The sequence below is a fragment of the Prionailurus bengalensis genome, chromosome E4, assembly GCF_016509475.1.
Source record: "Prionailurus bengalensis isolate Pbe53 chromosome E4, Fcat_Pben_1.1_paternal_pri, whole genome shotgun sequence".
NCBI classification, from domain to species: Eukaryota; Metazoa; Chordata; class Mammalia; order Carnivora; family Felidae; genus Prionailurus; species Prionailurus bengalensis.
Window position 1 is genome coordinate 54,803,421 of NC_057360.1, and position 24,758 is coordinate 54,828,178.

Genomic DNA, 24,758 nt, shown 5'->3' on the forward strand with positions numbered 1-24,758 from the left:
GCTTGAACTCACAAACCATGAGATCATGACCTGAGCTGAAGTCAGACGCATAATTGACTGAGCCACCCAGGTGCCCTTATCACCCTCCTTTACGAGCAAAAGGTTGTGTAATATACAACCAACTGTGGACCTACTGGCCAGCTTAAGAAATAAAATATCACAAATATATTAATGTTGTCAATTATCATTACCAACTACAACCCCCTCTTTGTCTACCTACCACCTGTCACAGAAAATGATCCCTGTGGATGTGAGGTTTTTCATTCTCATGTATTTAAAGGTATTTTTTACATATCATGTTTTTGACCCACTTAAAAACAACTTTTATAATTCAGAATGAAAAAAAAAAACTCAACAAGGATGCAAAGTCTAAAATGCATAAGCTTTAAAACTCATCAAAGCCTTAAGCCCTAAATTGCCTTAGCACACTGCAGAGAGAAGATGAATACATTCAAGGGAAAAAGAAAGTTAAGTACTTATTTTATATGTAAAGTTAACTGAAATGAATGCCAAGTTTTTTGTTACGGTGACCAAGCGCTGTGCTGCCATGTTTTATTAAGCAATAAAAAAAGAAATCTCACTTAAAAATATGACATAAACTTGTAAGAAACTATCACGACCTTCTGAACTTCAGAAGTAAAAATATTCTCGTTTGCTGATCTTATGTCGGCTGCAAATCAACTTTTTAAGCATGTATCTTGATACCTTAACTTCGTGAAAAACAAATATAAATGGTAGAGTCCTATAAACAAGTGAACCCCAGAGCCTTTCCATGGGGGGGACATATGTGACTGAGGAACGTGGTGGTAAGCACTCTGATGTTTACCAAGCATCATTCATTTGGTCAGTGTCTTAAGCACTGGCACGATTAACTCCTTTTTAAATAAGCTGGGATTTATATCTTTTATTATAGAGCTGATCCATGACCTTGAAGGGAGATCTATAAATATTTGAAAGAGACTAAGTAACTTCTCTTTGGATTACAATGCTCCTTACCTGGCCATGGTCTGTCTTAGTGCCAGGGCTAAACCAATGGCTGTAGAGGAAAGAGAAAAGGAGTTAGCATGAACCTAACTACAAGCGCATGCTCTCACATGATCAATCTGCATGCGCTTTAAGAAACGTATTCACCACCAACAACGGAGCCTTAAATATGCTTTATTTTAATGGATATTTCATGTAATTCTAGACTTACACCAATTTTGACAGAATTGTAAGAGTGCTCATAACCCAGTAATTTTCAATTTAATAAGCAAACTCAGTTAGAATTACATTTCCATTTAATTATGTTAACATAAACTGCTGGGACTGTATCCATTTTATGAATCAATTCTGGTTATAAAATCTTCAAATGCTATCATTTACCACAACTTAATTATAGCATCGTTACAACAAATTATGACTTCTGGATTGCTGGAGTTTTAAAAAACATTAAAAATACAAGAATATTATATCCTCTGGCTATGCCCCCAGGAACAATCACGCAAAGCCCTAGAATCATGTGAATTCTGGAGCATCAGCTGAAGGTACCTTGAACCTATTCCTTCCATTGTGATAACAACTTGGGCTCTGGCTGTTGTCAATGACAACATTCAAAATATAGGAGTCCCTGCACAGTTGAGCCTTCCCTCCTCCCGCTGTCCTTGCCCTGCATGGTCCACCTATATTGTTTCGGCTGCTCCTTGGATCCTTAATACTTGACCCATCTGCTGACACCTTCTCAATGGGAGTGGTTATTAGCTATGTGCCCAGTCCTTTGGCAGTATTCAGCATCAAAACTACTTGTAAACACCAAGGAACAGGAAATCGAGAGAAATTTTAGTGGCAAATAAGCCACTAAAAGCCCACAGGGAACGACACCAATATTAATGCTATTTGTTTTTTTTCGAGAACAATAATATTGGGTATTTTTATGTACCAAGTACTCTTTAGAAACATGACATGTATTATTTCTTACCCTCGTCAAAACCTTACAAGGTCATTCTCATGTTCCAGATGCAGAAATGAGACATTAGGCTACTTGCCCACAGTGTGCGTTCAGAGGACAAGACACTTCTATTACAAAGGGCACGTTTCCTTAGACTTCTATGTAATCTCTAGCCTCTGTGGTACTAACACCTGGGAATAAACAGCCTCTACATTCGTAGGAGTTGTCTATGCTCTTCCTGGAACATTTTTTAAGCTCAAAGACAGTGATGCTCTTTGGCAGGTCATTCTACTTTGACGTGGAAATGGACGCTCATTGGTATCTGTAAATGACATCTGGATTAATTACCAACTAGAAGCAAATTATTTATTGCAGTTATCTGGACAACTTGACTAATGCATTTCCCCTCTGTTATGGACTATGCCTTTACATGACCAATGTATGATTTACTAAATCACGATGTGTAAGTGAATCCATTCAGAGTTCAAGACAGACCAACAGATTTAGCATAACAGAGCAAAACTATCCATTGTTATGTTTTTAGATTACACACTATAATTAACTTTTGAGAAACAACCACTGTTTATGTTTTAGTATAGTATCAGAGAATATCCACAATGATCTGAAATGAAAAGGCTATTAAAATACTCCTTCCTTTTCCAACTAGTTATTATCCGTGAGGCTGGATTTGCTTCATGTGCTTTACCAAAACGAGATTACCACAAGCTGAAAGTGGAAGCAGCAACGAATCTAAACTGTCATCTATGAAGCCAGACATTAAAGCGATTTGTGCAAACAATGGCACATTCTCACTAATTTGTTTTGGGGGGGAGGATCGTTAATTTTCATAAAAACATACTATTTGTATTAACATGTAATGGGCTTCCTGTATGTATTTTTAAGTGTTTATTCATTTTTGTGAAAGAGAATGTCAGCAGGAGACGGGGAGAGAGAGAGGGGTACAGAGGATCCAAAGTGGGCTCTGAGCTGACAGCAGCGAGCCCTATGGGCGACTCAAACTCACGACCGCGAGATCATGACCTGAGCCAAAGTCAGACGTTATCCGCTTAAGCCACCCAGGCGCCCCTTTTAGTAAATACGTAAATACCTCAAATATTCCTTTTGTTACAAAGCAAGTCTTCATCTAGCTAGTTCACTAGCTCAGTGAACAGCAGTCCCATCCTTCCAGTGGACAACTCAATTCAGCTTGGATACCTTTCTCTTTCACATTCAAAACTTGCAGCAAGTTGCAAGTTTTCTTGTACCTACTAACTCTAATCCATTTATCATACTGCACAGCTAGAGTGATGCTGGAGCTAATTCTTGAATATTTAGTTATTCACACCCTGACCTCAAGCAAACAAATAAATAAACACAAGTGAACCAAAGTCTGAAGTGGCTTTGGACTGCTCCTAGGAGAAAGAATCCCTAAATGGCCCCTGACGCTTAGCATCGTGTCTTTGCCCAACGTTTCACTCAGTAATCCCTCCTTCTCTCACATTCTGTGCTCACTCACTAGCCTTCCCTTAAACTGCCTGAACAGACAGTAATTCTCTCTGCTTGAAATGCTCTTCTCATCCCCATTCACTTGGATCTTCGAGGTCCCATCTGAAGCTTGTAGTATGTAAGGAAGCCTTCCCTAGCTAGATGTCTAGTTGCAATTTGTTTTTATTTATTTAATAAAAAGTTTTAATGTTTATTTATTTTTGAGACAGACACAGAGCGTGAGCAGGGGAGGGGAAAAAAGAGAGGGAGACACAGAATCTCAAGCAGACTCCAGGCTCTGAGCTGTCAGCACAGAGCCCGATGTGGGGCTCAAACTCATGAATTGCAAGATCATGACCTGAGCTGAGTCGGATGTTTAATGGGCAGAGCTGAGTCAGATGTTTAACTGACTGAGGCACTGACAGGTGCCCCTAAAATTATTTTTTAAAAAGTTACTTTTAGAGTACTTAGCTCACTAACAATGTGTTTGTGTGTTAGTGTCTAGATACACATTTATGTGTGTGCTTCCTGATTAATGTCTGTTACCTCTGTTAGGCTGTGCCAGGAGAACAGTGATGAGCACATAGTAGGCCCTCACAGATATTTTCTGAATGAATAAGTAAATGAATGACTTGAGATACAGGGCAGAGTTTTAACAACTAGAGGTACCATGTCACTCTATGAAACGAGAGGAATAACAGCACTGGCCTACACGGTCTTTAGGATTCTTTTGGGTTCTCATGTTTTGTGGACCAGATGACCAGGAAGTAAAAATATCCCTCATTCATATATTTTTCTCTGGAACTAAACGTCAATTGTAAAACAATGCCCAAGAGAGCCTTCTAGAACTTCATCTCTTTTATTAAACTACAAATGTAAATCCAGCCTGGTGTGGTTGCTAAATCATGGGTTTTAGAATCAGAAAGATCGAAGTTTGAATACTCTGGCACTTACTAGCTGGGTGAACTGTGACAAATTATTTTTATTTTTTGAGTCTTGGAGCAATAAATGATTTATAAGAGAACTATGCATTTGGTTATTCAGGTGATCTAAATGTATTTCTCATATATATTTGGTCTTCTTCCATGATTCCTGGCTCACAGCTCCCCAAACCCTTGGAATTTCCAAAGCATTGAGAGTGAAAAATTGTTATATTAATGAGGTGGCTTTTGGACCCTACCTAAGGATGGGAGCTGATTGTCAAGGGAACCAACCTTGGATTGGATCTTTCCAATCCAAGAAGTTGGATCTTTCAGTCCCAATTCCTGACCTCTGGGACAGGGAGAAGGCTGGAGTTTGAATCCTTCCCCAAGGCCAATGATTCAATCAATCACGCCTATGTAATAAAGCCTCCATAAAAATCCCAAAAGGCAAGGTTTGGAGAGCTTCCAGATAGGGGAGCAGGTGAAGATGTGGGGAGAATGGCATTCCTGGAGAGGGCATGGGAGCTCCACACCCCTACTCCGTACTTTGCCCTATGTATCTCTTCCATCTGGCTGTTCCTGAGTTATGTTCTTTTATAATAAACTGGTAACCTAGTAAGTAAAACATTTCTCTGAATTCTGTAAGCAAATTAAATCAACCCAAGGAGGGTGCTGTGGGGACCTCTGATTTACAGCCAGTCAGAAGTACAGGTAACCACCTGGACTTGAAATTGGTGTTCTCAGTTGGAGGTGGTTGTTGGAACCTCCAATTTGCATCTGGTAGGTCAGAAGCATAGGTAACAGCCTAGGTTTGTGAGTGGAATCTGGAGATGTGGGAGGTTAGGGGGCAAGGCAGCCTCGCAGGACTGGACCCTTAACTTGTGGAATCTGATGCTATCTCCAAGTACTTAGTGTCAAAACTGAGTTGAAGCAGGACAGCCAGCTGATTTCCTGGAGACTTGCTTGTTGTCGTTAGGAAAAGCCTCCCAACATTTGGTGACCAGAAGTGTCAAAGATGAAGTGTTCTGTATGAGTGTCAAAGAAGACGTAAGAGAAAAAAAGGTAGGAAGGAAAAATCTGAGTTTTTCCATTACATTTGTCTTCCTCATCTATGCAATAAAATGAAGCCCACCTCTCTTTACAGTATTGGGAAGCTTAAACAAGGCTAAGAACCTGGCGTAGAGTAGGTGTTTAAAACAAATATTAATTTTCTTCTCCTGTAGTACACAGTGGAATAGAGTAATATGTGAACTTTTATTCTCTGAATTTTTGTGAGAACTACCTATTTATTCCTAAATGTCAGTAGAGACAGCAATGTTCACACGTAATATTTACAGGTTCCCCCAACAGGTTTAGCATGTTATCAAATACATAATAGATGCTGAACACATTGGTTTTTTTAATTGACTTTTGGTTGAGCAGAATATAGTGTGTGACTTTCCAAAGTCAAATTATCTATAAAATGGGGGTGTCATCACTGCTTCAGAGAGGCACTAAAAACACTGGAGAGACTGATGCATGTGAAAATACTTGGAAAAATAAAATACACTATCCAGATAAAGCATTACCATCATCATCATCATCATCATCATCATCATCCTAAATGTTTTTATACCCGGTTTAATAATTTGTCTGTAGTTTACATAAGTAGCTTGAATAATACCTTATATAAGAAGGACTGTTCTTATCCTTATTCCATAACTAAAAATTATGACACATGAAAGTTAAAATGACTTTCCAAGGGAAACACAGTAAATCAGAGGAGGAATTGATCGGGTATATTTTATTTATCTCAATCTGAAGTTAAAGCCATTTTTACTATAAAGCAATAGATGCTAAATTTCAAAGTATAAAAGTATTCCCAATGAACTAACCTTTAATCCAGGCAAATCTTGCTTCAAGCAAACTTGATATTTATACAAAAGATAAGATAAAGTGTAAATATTTGCTTTATGAAGGAATTCATCATAGGATTATAGGTAGTTACCCACTTGCATTTAAAGTAAGTTTTGATTTACATATAATGCCTCAGGTAAATGTCCTATACTTTAAAATAAAATAAAAGCAAATATGGATATCATTTAAAAGTCAACTAATATTTCATATTTACTCTATTTATTAATTTTTTTTTAATGTTTATTTATTTTTGAGAGACAGAGACAGAGACAGAGAGCTAGCAGGGGAGAAGCAGAGAGAGAGGGACACACAAAATCCAAAGCAGGCTCCAGGCTCTGAGCTGTCAGCACAGAGCCTGATGCAGGGCTTGAGCTCAAAACTGTGAGATCATGACCTGAACTGAAGTCGGATGCTTAACTTACTGAGTCACCCAGGCACCCCTTCATATTTACTCAACTTAAAAACAGGTATCTCATAAGTGAATGGAAAAAAGGAAAAAATTCTGGAACCATTTAGGGTTAGTCCAGAAAGGAAGGTAGAGTGAATAAAAAGTAACCCCACAAGAAGCCTTAAATATTTTAAAGAATATGTAGTCATATATTTTTTTCTGCATATTAATATTTGTATTTTCAGACAGTCAACAGAATAATTAAATGTGAATTTCAAAACTTAACATGTTATTTTTTCTTAGAACCTAGATACAGATTTCTCTGCTTTCGCTGGATTCAGGTTCTTTTTTAAAAAAAAATTTTTTTTCTTTTTTAGTGTTTATTTACTTTTTGAGAGACAGAGACAGGCAGAGTGTGAGCAGGGGAGGGGCAGAGACAGAGGGAGACACAGAATCCAAGGCAGGTTCCAGGCTCCGAGCTGTCAGTACAGAGCCTGATGTGGGGCTCAAACTCATGAACACTGAGATCATGACCTGTGCCAAAGTCAGAAGCTTAACTGACTGAGCCACCCAGGCATTCCTGGATTCAGGTTCTTGTTGCTTTTTGTGTACCTTTCTACGGTTATTTTAATGGCTGTTTCATTTATCTGGGCTAAATATTTTCTATTAAAAGAGGCCTAAAGTATATTAACAACTGGACTATAAATACACAATGCATACACAATTATAAAGAGTTATGCAAAATATACATATGTGACTAGTACAATGTTAAGTATTACTTTATTAAAACAATCAGACTTTCATAATTCTGCAAGGCTTCTCAAAAACCACACAGATACCTGTGTCAGTTTACCTTTAAGACTGAGATTTCCACGTTCTGAGGGGTGCAGCAAAGTTGGCTGTTCACCAAATTTCTATAAGTAATTCTTTTTTACAATTGAGATTATTGCCAAATATAATTTTTATAGAAACTACCCAAACTTTTATTGGCCAACCTCCACTACTCTCATAAACTGAGCGGAAAACTTTGAGTGAGGTGCACTCTTGCATATTGAGCACCACGCTGGGCATTCCTTCTATTAAGGAAAAAACATCCTTTTTCACTTCCCAGCTCAGCAGCCCTTTTTCTTTTGAATGGTCATTTCTAGGCTTCTCCACTACCCTTTGTTGATCATGCGAGCCTATAACCATATAGTTTCAAAACTGAAGTTCCTAAACATTATTATGTTAGAGCCTGTAAAATAGTTTTTCCTTTACTCATTAGAATCTGTTTTTAAGTCTGAAATTCTATGAAGTAAAATTATTTTAAGTACTCCTATTTCAGACTGTTTAGACGGTGATCTTCTAAAGCAAAACAAATATTGACTTAGACGAATCACAGTTAACTGAATGAAAGTAGTTTACTTCCAATTAAGAGTTCCTGAATATTTAGTAATTTAATGACCATTTCTAGCCATTCGTCCAGGTCAGTTATTACAGCTTGGAGGTAAACTGTAGAAGGGATCACACAAAATCACGGTTAATCTGTGCTTTCCCTCTACTTTTGTGCCAGTGTCACGAAGGGGTGAGTCTTCCCATCACTAGCCAGTAGTGGAACTGGGTAAACTTGACCCCAGAGCCTATGCTTTGATGTGTAAGGCATTCTGCTGTGTACTATAAGAATCTTAGAGAAGAACGAGACGAAGTCTCTAACTCATGGTCCACTAAGGTGAATGAAACATGTGTATAGCAACTATGTTCTAGAGAATAATGTGATAAATACTATAACCAAGTAGAGATAAAAAACTAAAGGGAGAATATAGAAGGTATAGAGAATTGCTGGTGGGAATTTTGTGGAAAATTCCAGGGATTCCTTAGAGGACATTGTGGCTGATGTTGCCTCCTCAATAGCACTGGGACTGCCTACTTCTCCAGAGTTCTGGTAATGTCGGTAAATTAAACTGCGATTTGTTTAAACCATTATTTGTAGAACATTCCATTACTTTTTTCTGAAAGTCTATACACACCAGTCTTCCACCATTTCTCAGTGCATGTTGTCTGATGCAGTTATGAAAATATCCTCACATATTTTCAGTAGATATCTAAAATTTTTCACCATAAAAGTTAAATATTTGCAAATATTAGTTTCTATAAATTACATATGTTAACATTTTAAAATAAAACCATCATGCCATTCTTAAATATACCCATTGGAGTCCAAATATCACTGTGGTTTGATATCCACCATCAATGCATTTAAAAACAAAACAAAACAAAACACCATGAAAATCACTTCTTTAAAAGTTGAAAATTTTACATGGCTTATTTTTCTCCTTGAACTCCTTGGATTTCCAATATCACTGTTGTACAGAAGTTTATCCTAATGTAATATATTTTTATGTTTGAAAGCCGTATATTAGTAACCCTGCCATATTCCTCTGCAACAATGATATGTGTCTTATCTGTCTATCTATCATCTATCTATCTAATTTTTTTTAAATTTCTGTGACTATAAAACTAGAGTTTTAAAATTATTTTGATGAAGTGATCAGCAATACTGATTAAGGTTAGTTGATAACAGTTATTTAAGATCTGAAAAAGTTGTCACTGGTATTTAATTAATGAAATTAACATAAGTGTATTTTGATAGTTCCAAACAAAAATGAATACAATTTTATTAGGAATAGCATAATAAACTTTTCCCCAAACTAGTTCGTGTAGTCATTGATGAATATTACCTTTAGCATCAATTCTATTCATATTTTTTATTTTTATCAATTTGAGTGCTCAGAAACCTTGTTCACATAACTTGGTAAATGGAAATAAAAAGAATCTGGTTAGAGCAGTTACTTGATTACTGAACTCCTTTAGAGATTTATACCAAAAATCACACAATGATTTTTAGATAAAGGAGTATTTTTAACAATCTACCAGCTGCTGAAAACAAAGAATTAGAAACAATGTACCTAATTTGCAAAAGGCTTTGTAATTTGGTCATTAGATTCAATCTGTCCACATCAATACCAGCACAGTATTTGGAATGTCCCTCTGTTTGAAACCCAAAAGGATTTTATGCTGTGACGCAAGGTGCCAAAGGGTAGGACTTGGGGGTGAGGGGTGTCTTTTTCTTCCAAAGTTGAAGAAAGGCAGTTGTGAAAAATAGGAATCAGCAAAATTGCAGGGGCTAATGATTTCAGAAAAGAAGGTGTGTGTGTGTGTATACATGCAAAGGAATCCGGACATTGACTCCCTTAAAATTCTTGACCAGGATTCCCTAGGAAATTATTTGCATATCTTGAGGGTATAAATACCTTGTTTTTTCTACTATGAGACTGAGTCAGTTTTATGTATCTGATTTTATCATAGGGAGTAAGTTGAATGAAAGTATGGACTTAATTATCTTGGCAAGAAAGTTGGGGAAGCATATATCTAAAACTACATCTGGCCAACTTTGAACACTGACCATATACGTTCTCTTGTTAAAGGAAATGGTAGAAAATTTCACCTGTTGCGTTTCCTTCCCAGGACAATGAAGTAGACAAACTGAAGCAAAGTGTGGTCGGTTTTGAAACTGACCAGAGAAAGAGACTAGTCCCCAGAAGGGTACTAATAATAGGTAATTCAACTGGGGCTGTGTGTATCTATGTGTAGTACAAAGTGTGCCTGTGTACTTACTTATTTGGGTAAAATAAAATACTCATAATGCTGTATTCTATGGTGTCACCCAAAACGAAACTTGTAGAACAAAGCCTACAAGGCACCTTGTTCATTTGCCCTACATAGTAAGGGGCAGGCCTGAAGAAACGGATGAAAATATAGATTTGTTGAAAGAGGTACTTTCAGCGTATAGATTACAATTCAATTTTAATGAGAGACTCATAATTAGGGAGCTGCAGGTGGGAAGATCTGGTTTGGAATTCCTATGTGGAAGCAGGCAGTGGCATGGAGGTTAGACTTCACGGGGCCTTGACTACCATGACTAGGGCTCTGGTCTAGACCTTCCTCGGAGTGCCTCTCTGACAAAGAGGGTGAGCACGCTGACTAGAGGTTTCTTAAAGACTGGTACCTATTCTCTGGAGGTCACTGTTTCACATGGCGTCGGGGCAGAAGTCTTTAAGCTAAAAGCTAAGTAAGGATATAGGAAGAACATCAAGGCCAGTAGCATTTCCAGGCAAGGAATTGCAACCACAAACACAAGAGAACCTACTCCATTTTTGAAGGAACCCTAATGCCTAAACAAACAACTTGGCCACCTCTGACTTTAGTCTGTGACTTTAAATTCCTGCTGATGTCCACTAACCAGAAAGGGGCTGCTAGGAACTAAGATGGTGACAGAGGAGGCTACTGAACTCCTTTCTTCTATGAACACACCATTTTCTAGCCATACATGGAATAATTTCCTTGTGAGAAATCCAGAAACTAGTTGAGTGACTCCAACACATCGGGAAGATGAGAAAACACCCATGTCAAAGTGGGTAGGAAAGGCTGAACACACTCTCACCATAAATCCCACACTGGCACTAAGCCATACACTCAGGAGGGACCCTCCAACTCCCAACTTCTCCCTGAGGAGCAAAGGCTTTGGAAGACACATCTAGTGTCCCAACTTTGAAGACTCCCACCCTTGGATGGGGCCCCAAAACACCTCGCTCTGAAAGCCAGCGGGGCTTGTGTTCATGACACTTACAGGACTATAGTAAACAAAGAAGCAGTTCTTAGTGGGCACGTGAGCACTTACCACAGCAAAAGCAGTTCTAAGAGGGAAGTTTATAGTGACACATGCCTACATTAGGGGGAAAAAACCCTCAGATAAACACCTTAACTTTACACCTCAAGGAACTATAAATAGAAGAAGAAACAAAGCTGAAAGCTAGCAGAAAGAGGAAAATACCAAAGGTTAGAATGGAAATAAATCAAATAGAAAAGACAATAGAAAAGATGTATGACACTAAAAGCTAGATTTTGTAAAGATAAAACTGACAAAGTTTTATCTAGACTAAGAAAAAAAGAGAAAAGACCCAAATAAATAAAATATGAAATGAAGAGGAGACATTACAACTGATAACACAGAAATATTAAGAATCCTGAGAAACTACTATAAACAATTACACGCCAACATCTTAGAGACTATAGACATGGATAAATTCCTAGAAATATACAGTCTACCAATTTCAAATAATAATTAGAAAATCTGAACAGATCACGTACTAGTAAGGTGATTGAAGCAGTAATCAAAAAACCCCCAACAAAGAAAAGTCTAGGGCCATATGAATTCACCAGTGAATTCCGCACTGACAGCAGTGAGCCCAATGCGGGGCTTGAACTCACGAACTGTGAGATCACGACCTGAGCCGAAGTCAGACGCTCAACCAAGTTGAGCCACCCAGGTGCCCCAACTTCTCAGAGTTTTTTAAGAAGCATTCAGAGAGGTGGAAGACCATGTCTATTTAAAAGAAAAGAAAAGTTTTTGAAGACATGGCAAAGGGGGACAAGGGCCATTAAGAAAGAAAAATGACAACTTCTATCCCTCCTACAGGGAAAACCAAAAAGAAGTTCAAGGATCCCAGTCAATGCACCCAAGAGTACTCTCTTGACCTTTTTCTTATTTTGTTCTGAGTATCGTCCCCAAATCAAAGGAAAGCATCCCAGCCTATCCACTGGTGATGTTGCAAAGAAACGGGGAGAGAAATACTATAATTCTGCTGTAAATGACAAGCAGCTTTATGAAGAAAGGCTACTGAGCTGAAGAAAAATATAAAAAGGAGGTTGCTGCATAGTGGGCTACAGGAGAGCCTGATGAGGCAAAAAAGGGAGTCATCAAGGGTGAAAAAAAGAAAAAAAAAGGCAAAAGAGGAAGAAGATGAGGAAGAGGAAGAGGATGAAGAAGAAGAAGATGATGAATAGGTTGGTTATAGCCCAAGTTTGTTTTTTCTGGTCTGTAAAACGCTGAACTCACCTATACACAACTCCTTTCCTTTTAAAGAAAAAATATTGAACTGTAATGGTGTGCGAGTTATGGCTGCAAAGTGTAGTGTCTTTTTTTGTATAGTTAACATACTACCAAATGTGTCTTTAGATAGCCTTGTCCTGGCGGTATTTTTAGTAGCCACTAACTTTGCCTGGTACAGTAAGAGGGTTGTAGACCGGCATGGAAATTTACAGCAGGTTCTTACTGGTGCACACCACAAATTAGTTACAAATGGGCACTGTACTGTACTCATCTTCCCTTGTCTCTGAGGCAACTAATACAAGATAATTGTTCTGTTAACTAAATACCACTCTGTAACTGCAACAACAACAAAAACCACAAAACACAAAAAACAAAACAAAACAAAAAAAACCCTGCAGCTGTTCTGTTGACATTCCAATGCTTCCAAGCAAATACAATTTTTATGTTGAAAATAAATAAGAAAGAGCATGAATCCTTCTCAAGCTCTTCCAAAAAATAAAAGTGGAGGGATCACTCCCATACTATAGCACTGTTGAGACCAGCATTATATTCTATATCAAAGCCAGATAAGGCCACTATAAGAAGATTATAGGCCAATATCTCTAATGAATATAGATGCAAAATTTTTCAACAAAATATTAGCAAACCAAATTCAACATTACATTAAAAGGATCACAAATAATGACCAAGTGGAGTTTATTCCAGGGATGCAAGGATGGTTTAACATCTGCAAATCAATAAATGTGACATACCACATTAACAAAATGAAGGACAAAAATCATGTGATCATCTTAATGGCTGCAGAAAAAGAATCTGACAAAATTCAACATCCTTTCATGATAAAAACTCTCAACAAACTGGGCATAAAAGGAATGTACCTCAGCATAGCAAAGGCCTACAACTAGCACCATCCTAAATGGTGAAAAACTGAAAGCTTTTCCTCTAAGATCAGGAACAAGACAAGGATGCCCATTCTCGCTACTTCAGTTATTAAGTATTAGTATTAGTATTAGTATTAGTATTAGTATTAGTATTTCGCAACTTAGTATTGGAAATTCTATCCTGACCAGTTAGGCCTGGGGAAAAAAGGCATCCAAATCTGAAAGGAAAAGGTAAAATTGTATTTGCTTGCAAATAACTTGATATTATAAACAGAAAACCTAAAGACTCTACCAAAAATCTGTTAGAATAAAGAAAATCAGCAAAGTTGCAGGATACAAAATCAAGAGACATCAATCAGTTGTTTCTAAAACAAACTATTAGAAAGAGGGATTTTGAAAACAATGCCATATATAATAGCATCAAAAAGAATAAAATACTTAGAAATAAATTTAATGAAGGAGGTAAAACACCTGTACGCTGAAAAGTATAAAATATTAGTGAAGGAAATGGAAGAAGACACGAATAAATGGAGAGATATTTTATGTTCATGGACTGGAAAAATCAATATTGTTAAAATGTCCATACTATCCAAATCAATCCACAGGTTCAACGCAATCATTATAAAAATTGCAATGGCCGTTTTCACATAAATAGGGGAAAAAAATCCTAAAATTTGTATGGAGCCACAAAACACCCCAAATAACCGAAGCAGTTTTGATAAGGCATAAAGCTAGAGACATCACACTTCCTAATTTCGAGCTATATTACAAAGCCATAGTCATCGACATAGTATGTAACTGGCTAAAAACAGACACAAAAATCAGTGGCACAAAATAGCCCAGAAATAAACCCATGCATTTATGAGCAATTAATTTTGACAAAAGAGTCAAGAATATACACTGGGGAAGGATCATCTGTTCAATAAATGGTCTTGGGAAAATTGAACAGCCACTTCCAAAAGAATGAAACCGGAGCTCTATAGTATACTATACACAAGTATCAATTTAAAATGGGTTAAGGACTTGCACACAAGATCTGAAATCTTAAGACTCCTAGAAGAAAACATAGGAAGTAATAAGCTCCTTGACACTGATCCTCACAATGAGTTTTTGGATTGACACCAAAGCAAAGGTAACAAAGCAAAAATAAACAAGTGGTACTACATCTAACTGAAAAGTTTCTGCATAGCAAAGGAAACCATCAACAAGATAAAAAAGCAACCTATGGAATGAAAGAAAATATTTGCAAACCACATATCTGTAAGGAGTTAATAGCCAAAATATACAGGGTACACGTACAACTCGATAGCAAAAATCCAATAGTCCAATTAGAAAATGGGCAAAGAACCCGGATAGATACTTTCCCAAAAAAGGCAAACCAAGAGCCAACAGGTACATAAAATGGTGCACAACATAATTCATCATAAAGGAAAGGCAAATAAAAATCACAATAAGATTATCAATTCATACTTTTTAGAATGATTATTATCAAAAAGACAAGAAAGAAAAACTGCTGATGGGAATGTAAACTGGTGCAGCCACCATGGAAAACAGTATGGAGCTTCTTCAAAAATTGAAGTCGAACAGCCATATGTTATCCAGTAATTCTGCTTCTGGATATATATCCAAAGGAAACAAAATCACTATCTTGAAGAGATATCTGTACTTCACATTCATTGTGTCTTTATTCACAGTGGGAAAGATATGGAAACAACCTAAGTGTCCCTCAATGAATGAATGGATAAAGAAGTTGTGATACGCACACACACACACACACACACACACACACACACTGGAATATTATTTAGCCTTAAAAAGAAGAGAATCCTGCCAGTTGCAACAACATGGACGGACCTCCATGCTAAGGAGGGCATCACGCTAAGTGAAATAAGCCAGACAAAGATATGTACTGCATGGTATCACAGAAACAGAGTAGAATAGTGGTATTGTGGGGCTGGGTGTGGAGGTTCGAGGGGGAGGTGAATAAAAGGGCACAAAATTTCAGTCATAAAATGAGTAAGACCTGAGGATCTAATGTATAGTATGGCAACTGTAATTGACAATACTGAATTGTATGCTTGAGAGTTGTTAAGAGAGTAACACCTTCAGTGTTTTCTAAAAAAAGAAAAAAAAAGGTAAATATGTGAGGTGAGGGATGTGTGAATTCAATGTGAATTCAATCCTTTTACGATGTACATGTGTATCAAATCATCATGTAGTACATTTTAAGTATATTACAATTTGGGATGTTTGGGGGCTCAGTTGGTTAAGCATCTGACTTCAGCTCAGGTCATGATCTCGAGGTTCGTGGGTTTGAGGTCCACGTTGGGCTCTGTGCTGACAGCTCAGAGCCTGGAGCCTGCTTCAGATTCTCTGTCTCCCTCTCTCTTTGCCCTTCCTGTGCTTGTGCTCTCTCAATCTCTCTCTCTCTCTCTCTCTGTCTCTCAAGAACAAACAAACATTTAAATAAATATATTACAATTTGATTTGTCAATTATATCTCAACTAAGCCGAGGAAGGAAAAACAAAACAAGCAAGCAATGGGCTGCTAGAACCGTGCACTAGCCTGGAAGTGCTCCTGGTGCAATGAACATGTCAGTCGTGATCTTAGAGTATAAATAATAAGCAAGGGCTCCCAAGAAAGTAGAAAAAGGAAAATCGCCTGCCACATTGGATACATGGGTTTTAGCAGGCTGAGTGCTGAGTGCCTCACTTCCTGAATGGGAGCTTCTGCTGAAATAGCCCGCCTTCTCCACAATTCTGTATTGTATCTACGGGTGCTTTAAATTTATGAGTCACCGTACTGCAAAGAGCCATAGCCAGGTCTGATTAAAACTCCATGCCACTCGGAGGTCTTGGAGGAGATTTTGAGGTAACTGAAGTAAGTGGATGAGATTCTGAAGCGGGGTCCTTCGGGAAAGACAGGGAAGGTATTCCAAACACATGTATGTATGGAGAGAAGGGTTGTGTGTGCATGTTGAGGAGTCAATGATTTGCATATGGCAAGTCCTGTTAGGAGCACTATGTGCCAGACCCAAGTAATCAATCATGACTGATCTAAAACTTTGCCAGATACTGGTTCCCTAAACTCCCTTGCAACTCCGGGTGACCAAATAACCCAGTTCTGGCCAATGAGAGCTAAGGAAAGGTGGGTGAGTGGTTTTGAAAGGAATTTTGCTTCTGGCGGAGAGCTCCTAGCACTGGTCCTTTCCTCTTCTTCTGGCCTTGAAAGCAGACATGACATGTGAAGTTATAGGCATGAGGCCATAACTATGAGGGCATAAGAAAGAAAGGTAAATATGGTATTATGTGTTGAATTGGTCCCCCAGAAAGATATGCTGGAGTCCTAACCCCTAGTAGCTCGGAATACGACCTTATTTTTGAGATAGATCTTGACAGAGGTAACCAAGTTCAAATGAGGTCATCTAGGGTAGGTTCTACTCTGACCTTATAAAGTGTCCTCATATTTCTGTCCCTGCGTCCTTATAAAAAGGAGAACTGTGGACACAGAGACAGATACACACACATGGAAAAGGCCCTAGGAAGATGGAGGCAAGATTAGCGTGACACAGTGGGAGCCAATGAGCAGCAGAGGCTGGCAGAAACCACAGGTGTGGACAAAGGCCTGGAACAGCTTCTCCCTCCAGCCTCAGAAGGAACCAGCCCTGCTGACACCTGACCTTGGACTTCCAACCTTCAGAACTGCCAGACAGCACATTTCTGTTGTTTAAACCACCGAGTTTGTGGTGCTTTGTTACAGGAGCTCTAGGAACAGATGACGAAACCGAAAATCAGAAACAGTCTGGCCCGTGATAGTAATTTTACGCCACTGAAAAGCCTTAGGGCCACCTCCTTCCTGACTTCTTATGTGAGAAACAAAATAAAACCTTTCGGCTTAAGCTATTGTTCGTTTCGTATTGTATTCTGTTACTAGTATCTAGTACGTTCTGATAAAATGGTGGTTTTCAACCAGTCAAGACTGATTAAGGACAAATCGGATTTTTGAAAGACCCGGGTAGGAGAGAATCCAAGAGAAAAATCCTAGGGCAGTGATGCAGAGGTCATATTTAGGGAAGACAGGCAGACCAGGGAAGACAGTTGGACCATTATCTAAGAAGGAGAAATAATGGATCAGGCAGAAAGGTACTGGAGTCAGATCCTGAAGAGCTTTTAATAATATGCTAACGAGGTTTTTCCACTGTCAAGAGGCAATACTGGGGGTTTACAAGTAGGGGAATTAAAGAATCAGAATGACCGTTAGCAAAAGTAAGCAGTAGGTACTCAAAGAGTGAGAACACGGAGACAGAAAGATTCACTAGGATCCTGTACTAATATAAAAGATAGCAGTGCTTATTTTTTTTTTTTAATTTTTTTTTTCAACGTTTATTTATTTTTGGGACAGAGAGAGACAGAGCATGAACGGGGGAGGGGCAGAGAGAGAGGCAGACACAGAATCGGAAACAGGCTCCAGGCTCTGAGCCATCAGCCCAGAGCCCGACGCGGGGCTGGAACTCACGGACCGCGAGATCGTGACCTGGCTGAAGTCGGACGCTTAACCGACTGCGCCACCCAGGCGCCCCTAGCAGTGCTTATTTAAAAGAACAGAGCAGAAAGTGGAAAAGACGGAGTCGGCATGAGATACTGAAGAGACTGGACCGGACTGGTAGCATGGAGGGTGCAAGGTGGTGAAATGACTCCATGTTAGTCCTGAGTGTTGACAGAATGGTAATCAAGCACATTGGGTAACCTCGGAAACTCTAAAAATAGTGACATCTGAATTCCACTCCTAGAGAATCTTATTTAATTGATTAAGAACCACTGGGGAGATTCGTGTGGAATGGATGTCAGGGGCACACAGTGAAGGTCATACCTGCTAACTGGAGAAGCAATACTCAGTTGACATTATCCAATTTGCCCCACTTTACATTCACACTTTCATATCTGCATTCACTCAATTACTATTTTCTGTCTACTAGGCACTGTTAGCACAGGACTCCAATAGTGATAAAGAGATTTGTCTGCCCTCAGAGCATTTACAATCATTAACAAATGCAATTTTTGGTTTAAAGACGGCTCTATATCTACTTGCTAGTGGTTTTGATTCATGTCGGAACAAAAAGTTAAGAAGAAAATATATAAATCTTTTGGTTGAGTTAATAAAAAGCCTTATTCTTTTTTCTTCATGTTTGAGAAACAATAGAGAAAAGGTCTTATAGGATAATAAAAATGAATGAAATAAACTATTTAAAGGAAAGATTATGATATTTTAACCTATAAAATAAATACTCCAGAAAATAATAATCTGTATAAATAATATTTTATATCATATAGATTACATTTTGTATTAATAATCTATATAAAATAAACTACAGATGAACAATAATTTGTTTTACATTGGTTAAGGAAAGGATTTAAAAGCTAGGATCTAATGGATCCTAATATGATTGCTTGCCAGAAAAAATTCATTCAATCATGAATCCATGTCTTTCCCTATCTTATGGCCTTTTTCTTCAAGTTCAACCAATTTCCCAGGAGACACGGTACTGACCCAAAATATATATGTATTGAAGCTCTTCTGATAAAGATGTACTTAGAAACAGAACTAGCACCTAGAAATTCACCCAATAATTTACCAACGTTAAAGCTCAATTTTTAATTTTTGGAATTACTTTTAAATTAGACTCTCCCTTTTGTTGCCAAATGAAAATACGTTCTGGTTCCTTCACGTCTCTTGCTGGGCAGGAGCAGAAAGCAGAGAAGTAATGAGTTAAGTAGTCACTTTGTGTTTTAGTGCTTTGGAAAGAGTAGGGAGGAAGACAGGAAGAGTAGGAGGAGAGCTTGATGCTACTTAATGTAATGAAAACTTAGCATTTCAAATTCTGTCGCAAAGAAAAGAATGATTGTATTCAAAACCTTTATTTACATTTCTGCCACAGGTTGACATTGTTCCTGCACAACTGTCAATGTCAGTGGTATAAGAAGTGCAAATTAAACCACCTTTACTAGCAACAGCTACCAGTTTTCCAAAAGAAAGATGGAGAATACCCCAAGATTATACAAATCAGTGCGTACTCACTCATGGTGATGTGAATCTGGGGAAAAGTGAACCATTCTCTTGTTACTGACAGGGCCCGGGGTGCCCACCTGAAAGGAGAGTGGAAACAAAAAATAAATCATGGGTGAGTTTCTTTAAAAAAAAAAAAAAATCCCATGAATAATAAAGGGACGTTTCCGTTTGAGGACTTCTACTCTAAAATGGAGAATAAAATATTAATTCTCAAAAGCTAAACCACATTGCCTGGGCCAAAAGTGTAATTTCATGCTGGGTAAGAAGGGCCTCTTGTTTTGGTTTACTGTATAGTTCCTCTGCTAGAATTTTAAGACTAGTTAAAAAGTACTTTTATAATAAAAAAAATGTTAAGAACTAGACCACTGACTCTTGTTTCCAAATACTGCTCAATTATGCATATATTTCATCATACACACAAAAAAAGACGTTCGCTTAATTAGTGTTGAGCTAGTGATATTACCCAAAACCAACGGATTTGCGGTTAATTCTTAAATATAATGCACACATTTAAATGCATGCAAGAACTTGAATCAAGGAAGTAGTCGCTAGTCCTTTTCATAGTTTTCCCATAAAGTTAGGGATAATCTACATATTTGCGCAGAAGAGAATATAATTTCACCTAAAAGAACATTTTATTCCTTTATTTCTAAACAAAATTAAAAGTCTGATAGTCAAAGTTTCAAAAAAATTTTTCATAATCTAAGCTACTCTCATTAAAAAAATTCACACCTTGTATTTTATAGAGGGTTTTCAAAGGCAAACGCAAGCAGCGCCATGCAAGCAAGAATGAATCTACAATCACAATCAACGAGACATATCTCACAACGAAAGGTCATAACTTACGCTCTATCATCATATTAATAAAAAACCCCGCATAATTATAAACGTGTCACTTAAAGTATATCACCAAAGAAAGCACGATGAAGCAGAAAAACGCCTATGAAAAAAGCCTAACATTTCCAAACATGTGTTTGTTCTTTTCTCACTCGGGTAACGAGGATGCCAGCATACCCTCTGAAATTGCAAGAAATGCAAATACTGCACATGTGCGCAGATGATGACATTAATAACCCTATGGTTTGGGCACCACAGGTAAACATGTGGCTCAACTCCAGGACTACATCCTGCATTCATCTCAAAATGAGGTTTTCATGCTATTCCAGTGGGTATCCCAGGAATACAGTAATCCATTTTCTACACTGTGGCTATGAGAAAAGCCGACTGTGCCTATGTCATGCTTTGTTAGAGGTTCATGATCACATTATCTCATGGTGGACCTGACACTTTTATTCAGTTTACAGTATGTTCTATGTACAGGCAACTTATTTCCTTTGCCAGGGCTGCTGACAACCTTTTCCACACTATATTAATCTTGTTTACTGACTTTATCTTGGTACAAATATCAGAAAACTGAACTTTTTATCTCAGAGAAAGAATAAACAACGTGTTGACAGAAGCAGAAGCTATTTTCAGGGCTAAAATTGCTTGTTTACCTGAAGCTATACTTATGGAAAAATGTTTAAGTCTTGCTCTGGCTTGAAATACATAATCTGAAATTTAATAAATGAAGAAATTTCACATACCCCCATGTGATAAATTGCCTGATGAAAACAATGCAACTGAATACAATAAAACCGAATTTGTAACTAATTTATCCCACAATACAAATGTAAGCTTTCAATCTAGTCAGAAATAATCACACTGTGTATTTCTCAGAAATCATAGATGTATAAACTATAAGCTCAATTCAATTGCTGCAAATAACTCTCAAAAGGTTTACAGTACCAAATGTAGATATTTAAATGACTTTCCATCTTTACATAGGACATGGTCCTTTTTTAAAAAATAAAAGAGGTGAATACCCTTTCCTGTTATTTCAAGTCCATTTTTGTTTTACTTTGGAAGATATGACAACAGCCATAATTTAGAATATTTTCTTAATGAAATTATACAACACTGAGGTCGACACATGATGATCTTCTCAGGGTTAATATCACTAGTCTGTGTCAGGAGTGAAATGTCTTTACTACGGAGACCTTTGCGACTTTGGGACTAGACACCCATTTTGAAAATCTGAGAGTAAGATCCTCATACAGAATTCACCCCGTGGAAAACAGTGCTCTACTAAAGTTTCCGTGTATTTTAAATTTGGAAGCATGTATTTAATATGATTGATTATTAGTACATACCTCAATGTTATAAAATATCAAGCAATATTCTTGCAAAATTCTTTCTAAAACTACAATTTAGGGTTAGATAGGAATCTTCATAAAAATAAATGAAGCAGTTTTAAACATCACGGCAAAGTAATAGCTTCTACTAAACAAGTATGGCGATTACATTGTTTTATTTTCCAAAAAATATGGCTTCCAGTTATTACAGAAATGTCTTAGAAAGAAATAACAAATTAAAAAAAAAAGCAAAAACATCTCTTTAAATATCGATAAAATATTCACATAGTAAAGTTTTTCTGTTAGGAAAAGTAGATTTTATTCCACAAGATCAGAGCGGGAGCAGGTATTCTGTTCTTCATGAGAAACAGTATTTCCACATTGTTAAGACTCTTTGTTAAGACTCTGGAGATATTTATGTAATTGGGCAATAACTACTGATGACAATCGTAGACATCACACTGTATGTCCAGAATTCTTAAGATTCACGTTTAAATATTGTTATATCAATAGTGACTACGGTCCTAAGTAAGGTAGGTATATTTCTTCTCATTGACTATGTTTATTACTGAAGTTATTAAACAAACAAAAAAGACAACTCGAAGCTAGAAAGGAATGAATGGATGGTCTCTAGATAACAGAGCAGTTGTCAACTTCTGGCCATTTTGGATTGTGAAATGAACTATAATGCTAAAAGACCACACGGGTTTAGTTTTTGCTGTTGTTATTTACTATTAGCAACCTCAGAAAATAGGAATGTAATAATGGCAGATGAAAACTGAGTAACGGTTGTACAAGGAAGTACCACTGTCAGTAAGGTCAGTAAGTAAGACTATGTGGGAAATTTAGCTATATGACATCAGTGACAAAACATCCTCTCACTTTCATTAGCCACATTAAAATGGCTTCTTATTCTTTCTATCAACTTCTCTGAAGAGAGAAAGAAGCCCCTAAACTTTACCAGGCTCGGCATGAAGGCCCCCTGCTACGTTCAACACGTGTGTCAGTCAAATATATGTGACAGACAATAAGGAACACAACTCAGCAAACCAAGGCTTAACCCTTAAGCCCTGAGGGTAGGAAGTAAGGGGAGCAGAGCAGAGACGGAAGGAAATGTATTAGGCTTGCTAGTCTACGCATTTATCTTCATTCAAAAACAATCATAAGAAATAATACCCTACATGTTTTGCAGTAACTGATTTCGATTAATTAGCTGTTAAAATGAATGTACAAACTGTACATCTTTTGACCCCATACGGCAAAATAAACAAAACGGCTCTCCAAAAGTATTTCAAATGAGTTTTATATCCAGTGTTCTAAAAAGTCCTGTTACAAGATAGGTGGAGAATGAATAAAATATTTCATTGTGTCCTCTATTCTCATATATAATATTACAGAATGGTCACAATTCACAAAGGCACAATCTACTTGGGGATGGAAAACATTCAAGGAAATAACGCTAGAATTACTTCGACAACAACGTACAAAAAAATAAAAATTACTTTAGAATCACTTGTCAAGCAATACAAAGAAGGACAATTCAGGTAGCACAAATGGATATCATTTATAAGATTAAAGGGAAACAAAGTAGTTATCTGATTTATCAGGAAGAAGGGGAAAAAAATCACCTGTGAGAAGGGAGTTGTATGCAATTATCTCTCCCTGCTCCAATCCATCTTACCAACTTGCCAAATCCAACCTTCTAACTCGCTGCTTTTCACATGTCACTTTTCTCATTCCAGAGCTATCCATAGCTCTATGCTGAAAGTAAAATTAAAACTAATGAAAAATGCATTCAAAGCCCTCTCTAATCGGATCCTTATTCTCCAGCGTGATCCTTCCTTATGAGTAACTGACTTCTTCCCTTGTCAGCACCCAAAACTGCTCTACTTGATATAATTCAACAAATGTTTACTAGTTAACTACTCTGTATGTAAAATTATGCTTATATTTGCTATATGATAAGTGCTATATGGTTCCCATTCCATTGGGTGATTTTAGTTCTCTGTCACACTGAATATAATCTTTTTGATGTCATGGTAAAGTCCTGAGTTTAAGGAATCCTTTCGATTCCAGGCTGTTTTTGTTTGTTTGTTTGTTTTGTGTGTTTTAAAGAATAAAAAATCAGCAAGTAATTCATGTGCTAATTCACATTTTACCTTCATTTGCCTCGATTTATATTAAAGTAAAATGTGTATTTATACAGTAGACTAGCAAAAATCCTCTTTATGGCTATAAGACACTAAAAAATAGTAGATGCGTGTGGAACACCTCATGTGTGCTTGGTGACGTGTTGGATATGAGGTAGAGGTCACTATAAGTCTTCACCCGTCAGAAGTTTTAGCTTTAGACAATGTCCTCCTAGAAAGAACACTCAGTAGGGAAGATGGTCCATTTCTGAGGACAACTGAATTAGCTGAGACTTCAAAAAGTGTTGTACTAAATTACTAAATTCATACACTATAACTTGATTTTCCAACTAAGAAAATGCCTTTGGAATTTTATAAAGTGTAGTAACATTACAGAAATGTGTGCCAGGTTTTCATTTTAAAATTTACCAATATTCACAATCAAAGCTTCCTCTTATCAGTGGATCTCACACTGGATCTATGTGTCATCTACCCCTCATAGACTTCACGCCACCTGAATTACATTGTAGTGTATATAACAGTGATTTTACCTCGTCGTCAAGGTATTGTTCCATTATATTTTTAGCAATTTTTAATCCTTCTTGGAAGGATGTAAACGTGAATAAATGAACAAAGAAAGTGTGATAATGACCACCATGGCACATCAAGAATTACTATCATCGTTAGTAATGATAACGACACGTCTAAGCTTTATAGCTCTTGCCTGCTTATAAGGTGTTTTCACGGGCAAGGTGGATGAGTAAATAAGCATCATTATTCTCAAATGTCAGATGAGGGCACATGCCCCAGATCACCAAGATTAAACAGAGCTAGATCTGAACCTAAATTGTCCTATTCCCAACCTATTACTTTTTCTCTTCCGGGACTACACAAAGGAGACAATACACCAAAACAAGTGTTTTCTGTATTTGGGGATTTGCTGTAGGAGATGCTTGCCT

General features: G+C 37.4%; 1 protein-coding gene across 1 annotated transcript in view; it reads right to left on the reverse strand.

Moving 5' to 3' along the window:
* GPATCH2 (G-patch domain containing 2) overlaps positions 1-24,758 on the reverse strand; it is a 176,853-nt gene that overhangs the window by 49,695 nt on the left and 102,400 nt on the right. The window contains exons 6-7 of the mRNA XM_043568425.1: positions 19,506-19,573; positions 997-1,036 (exon numbers count right to left, since the gene is read on the reverse strand). Coding sequence (XP_043424360.1) covers positions 997-1,036; positions 19,506-19,573 — 108 coding nt within the window. The remainder of the gene's footprint in view (positions 1-996; positions 1,037-19,505; positions 19,574-24,758) is intronic.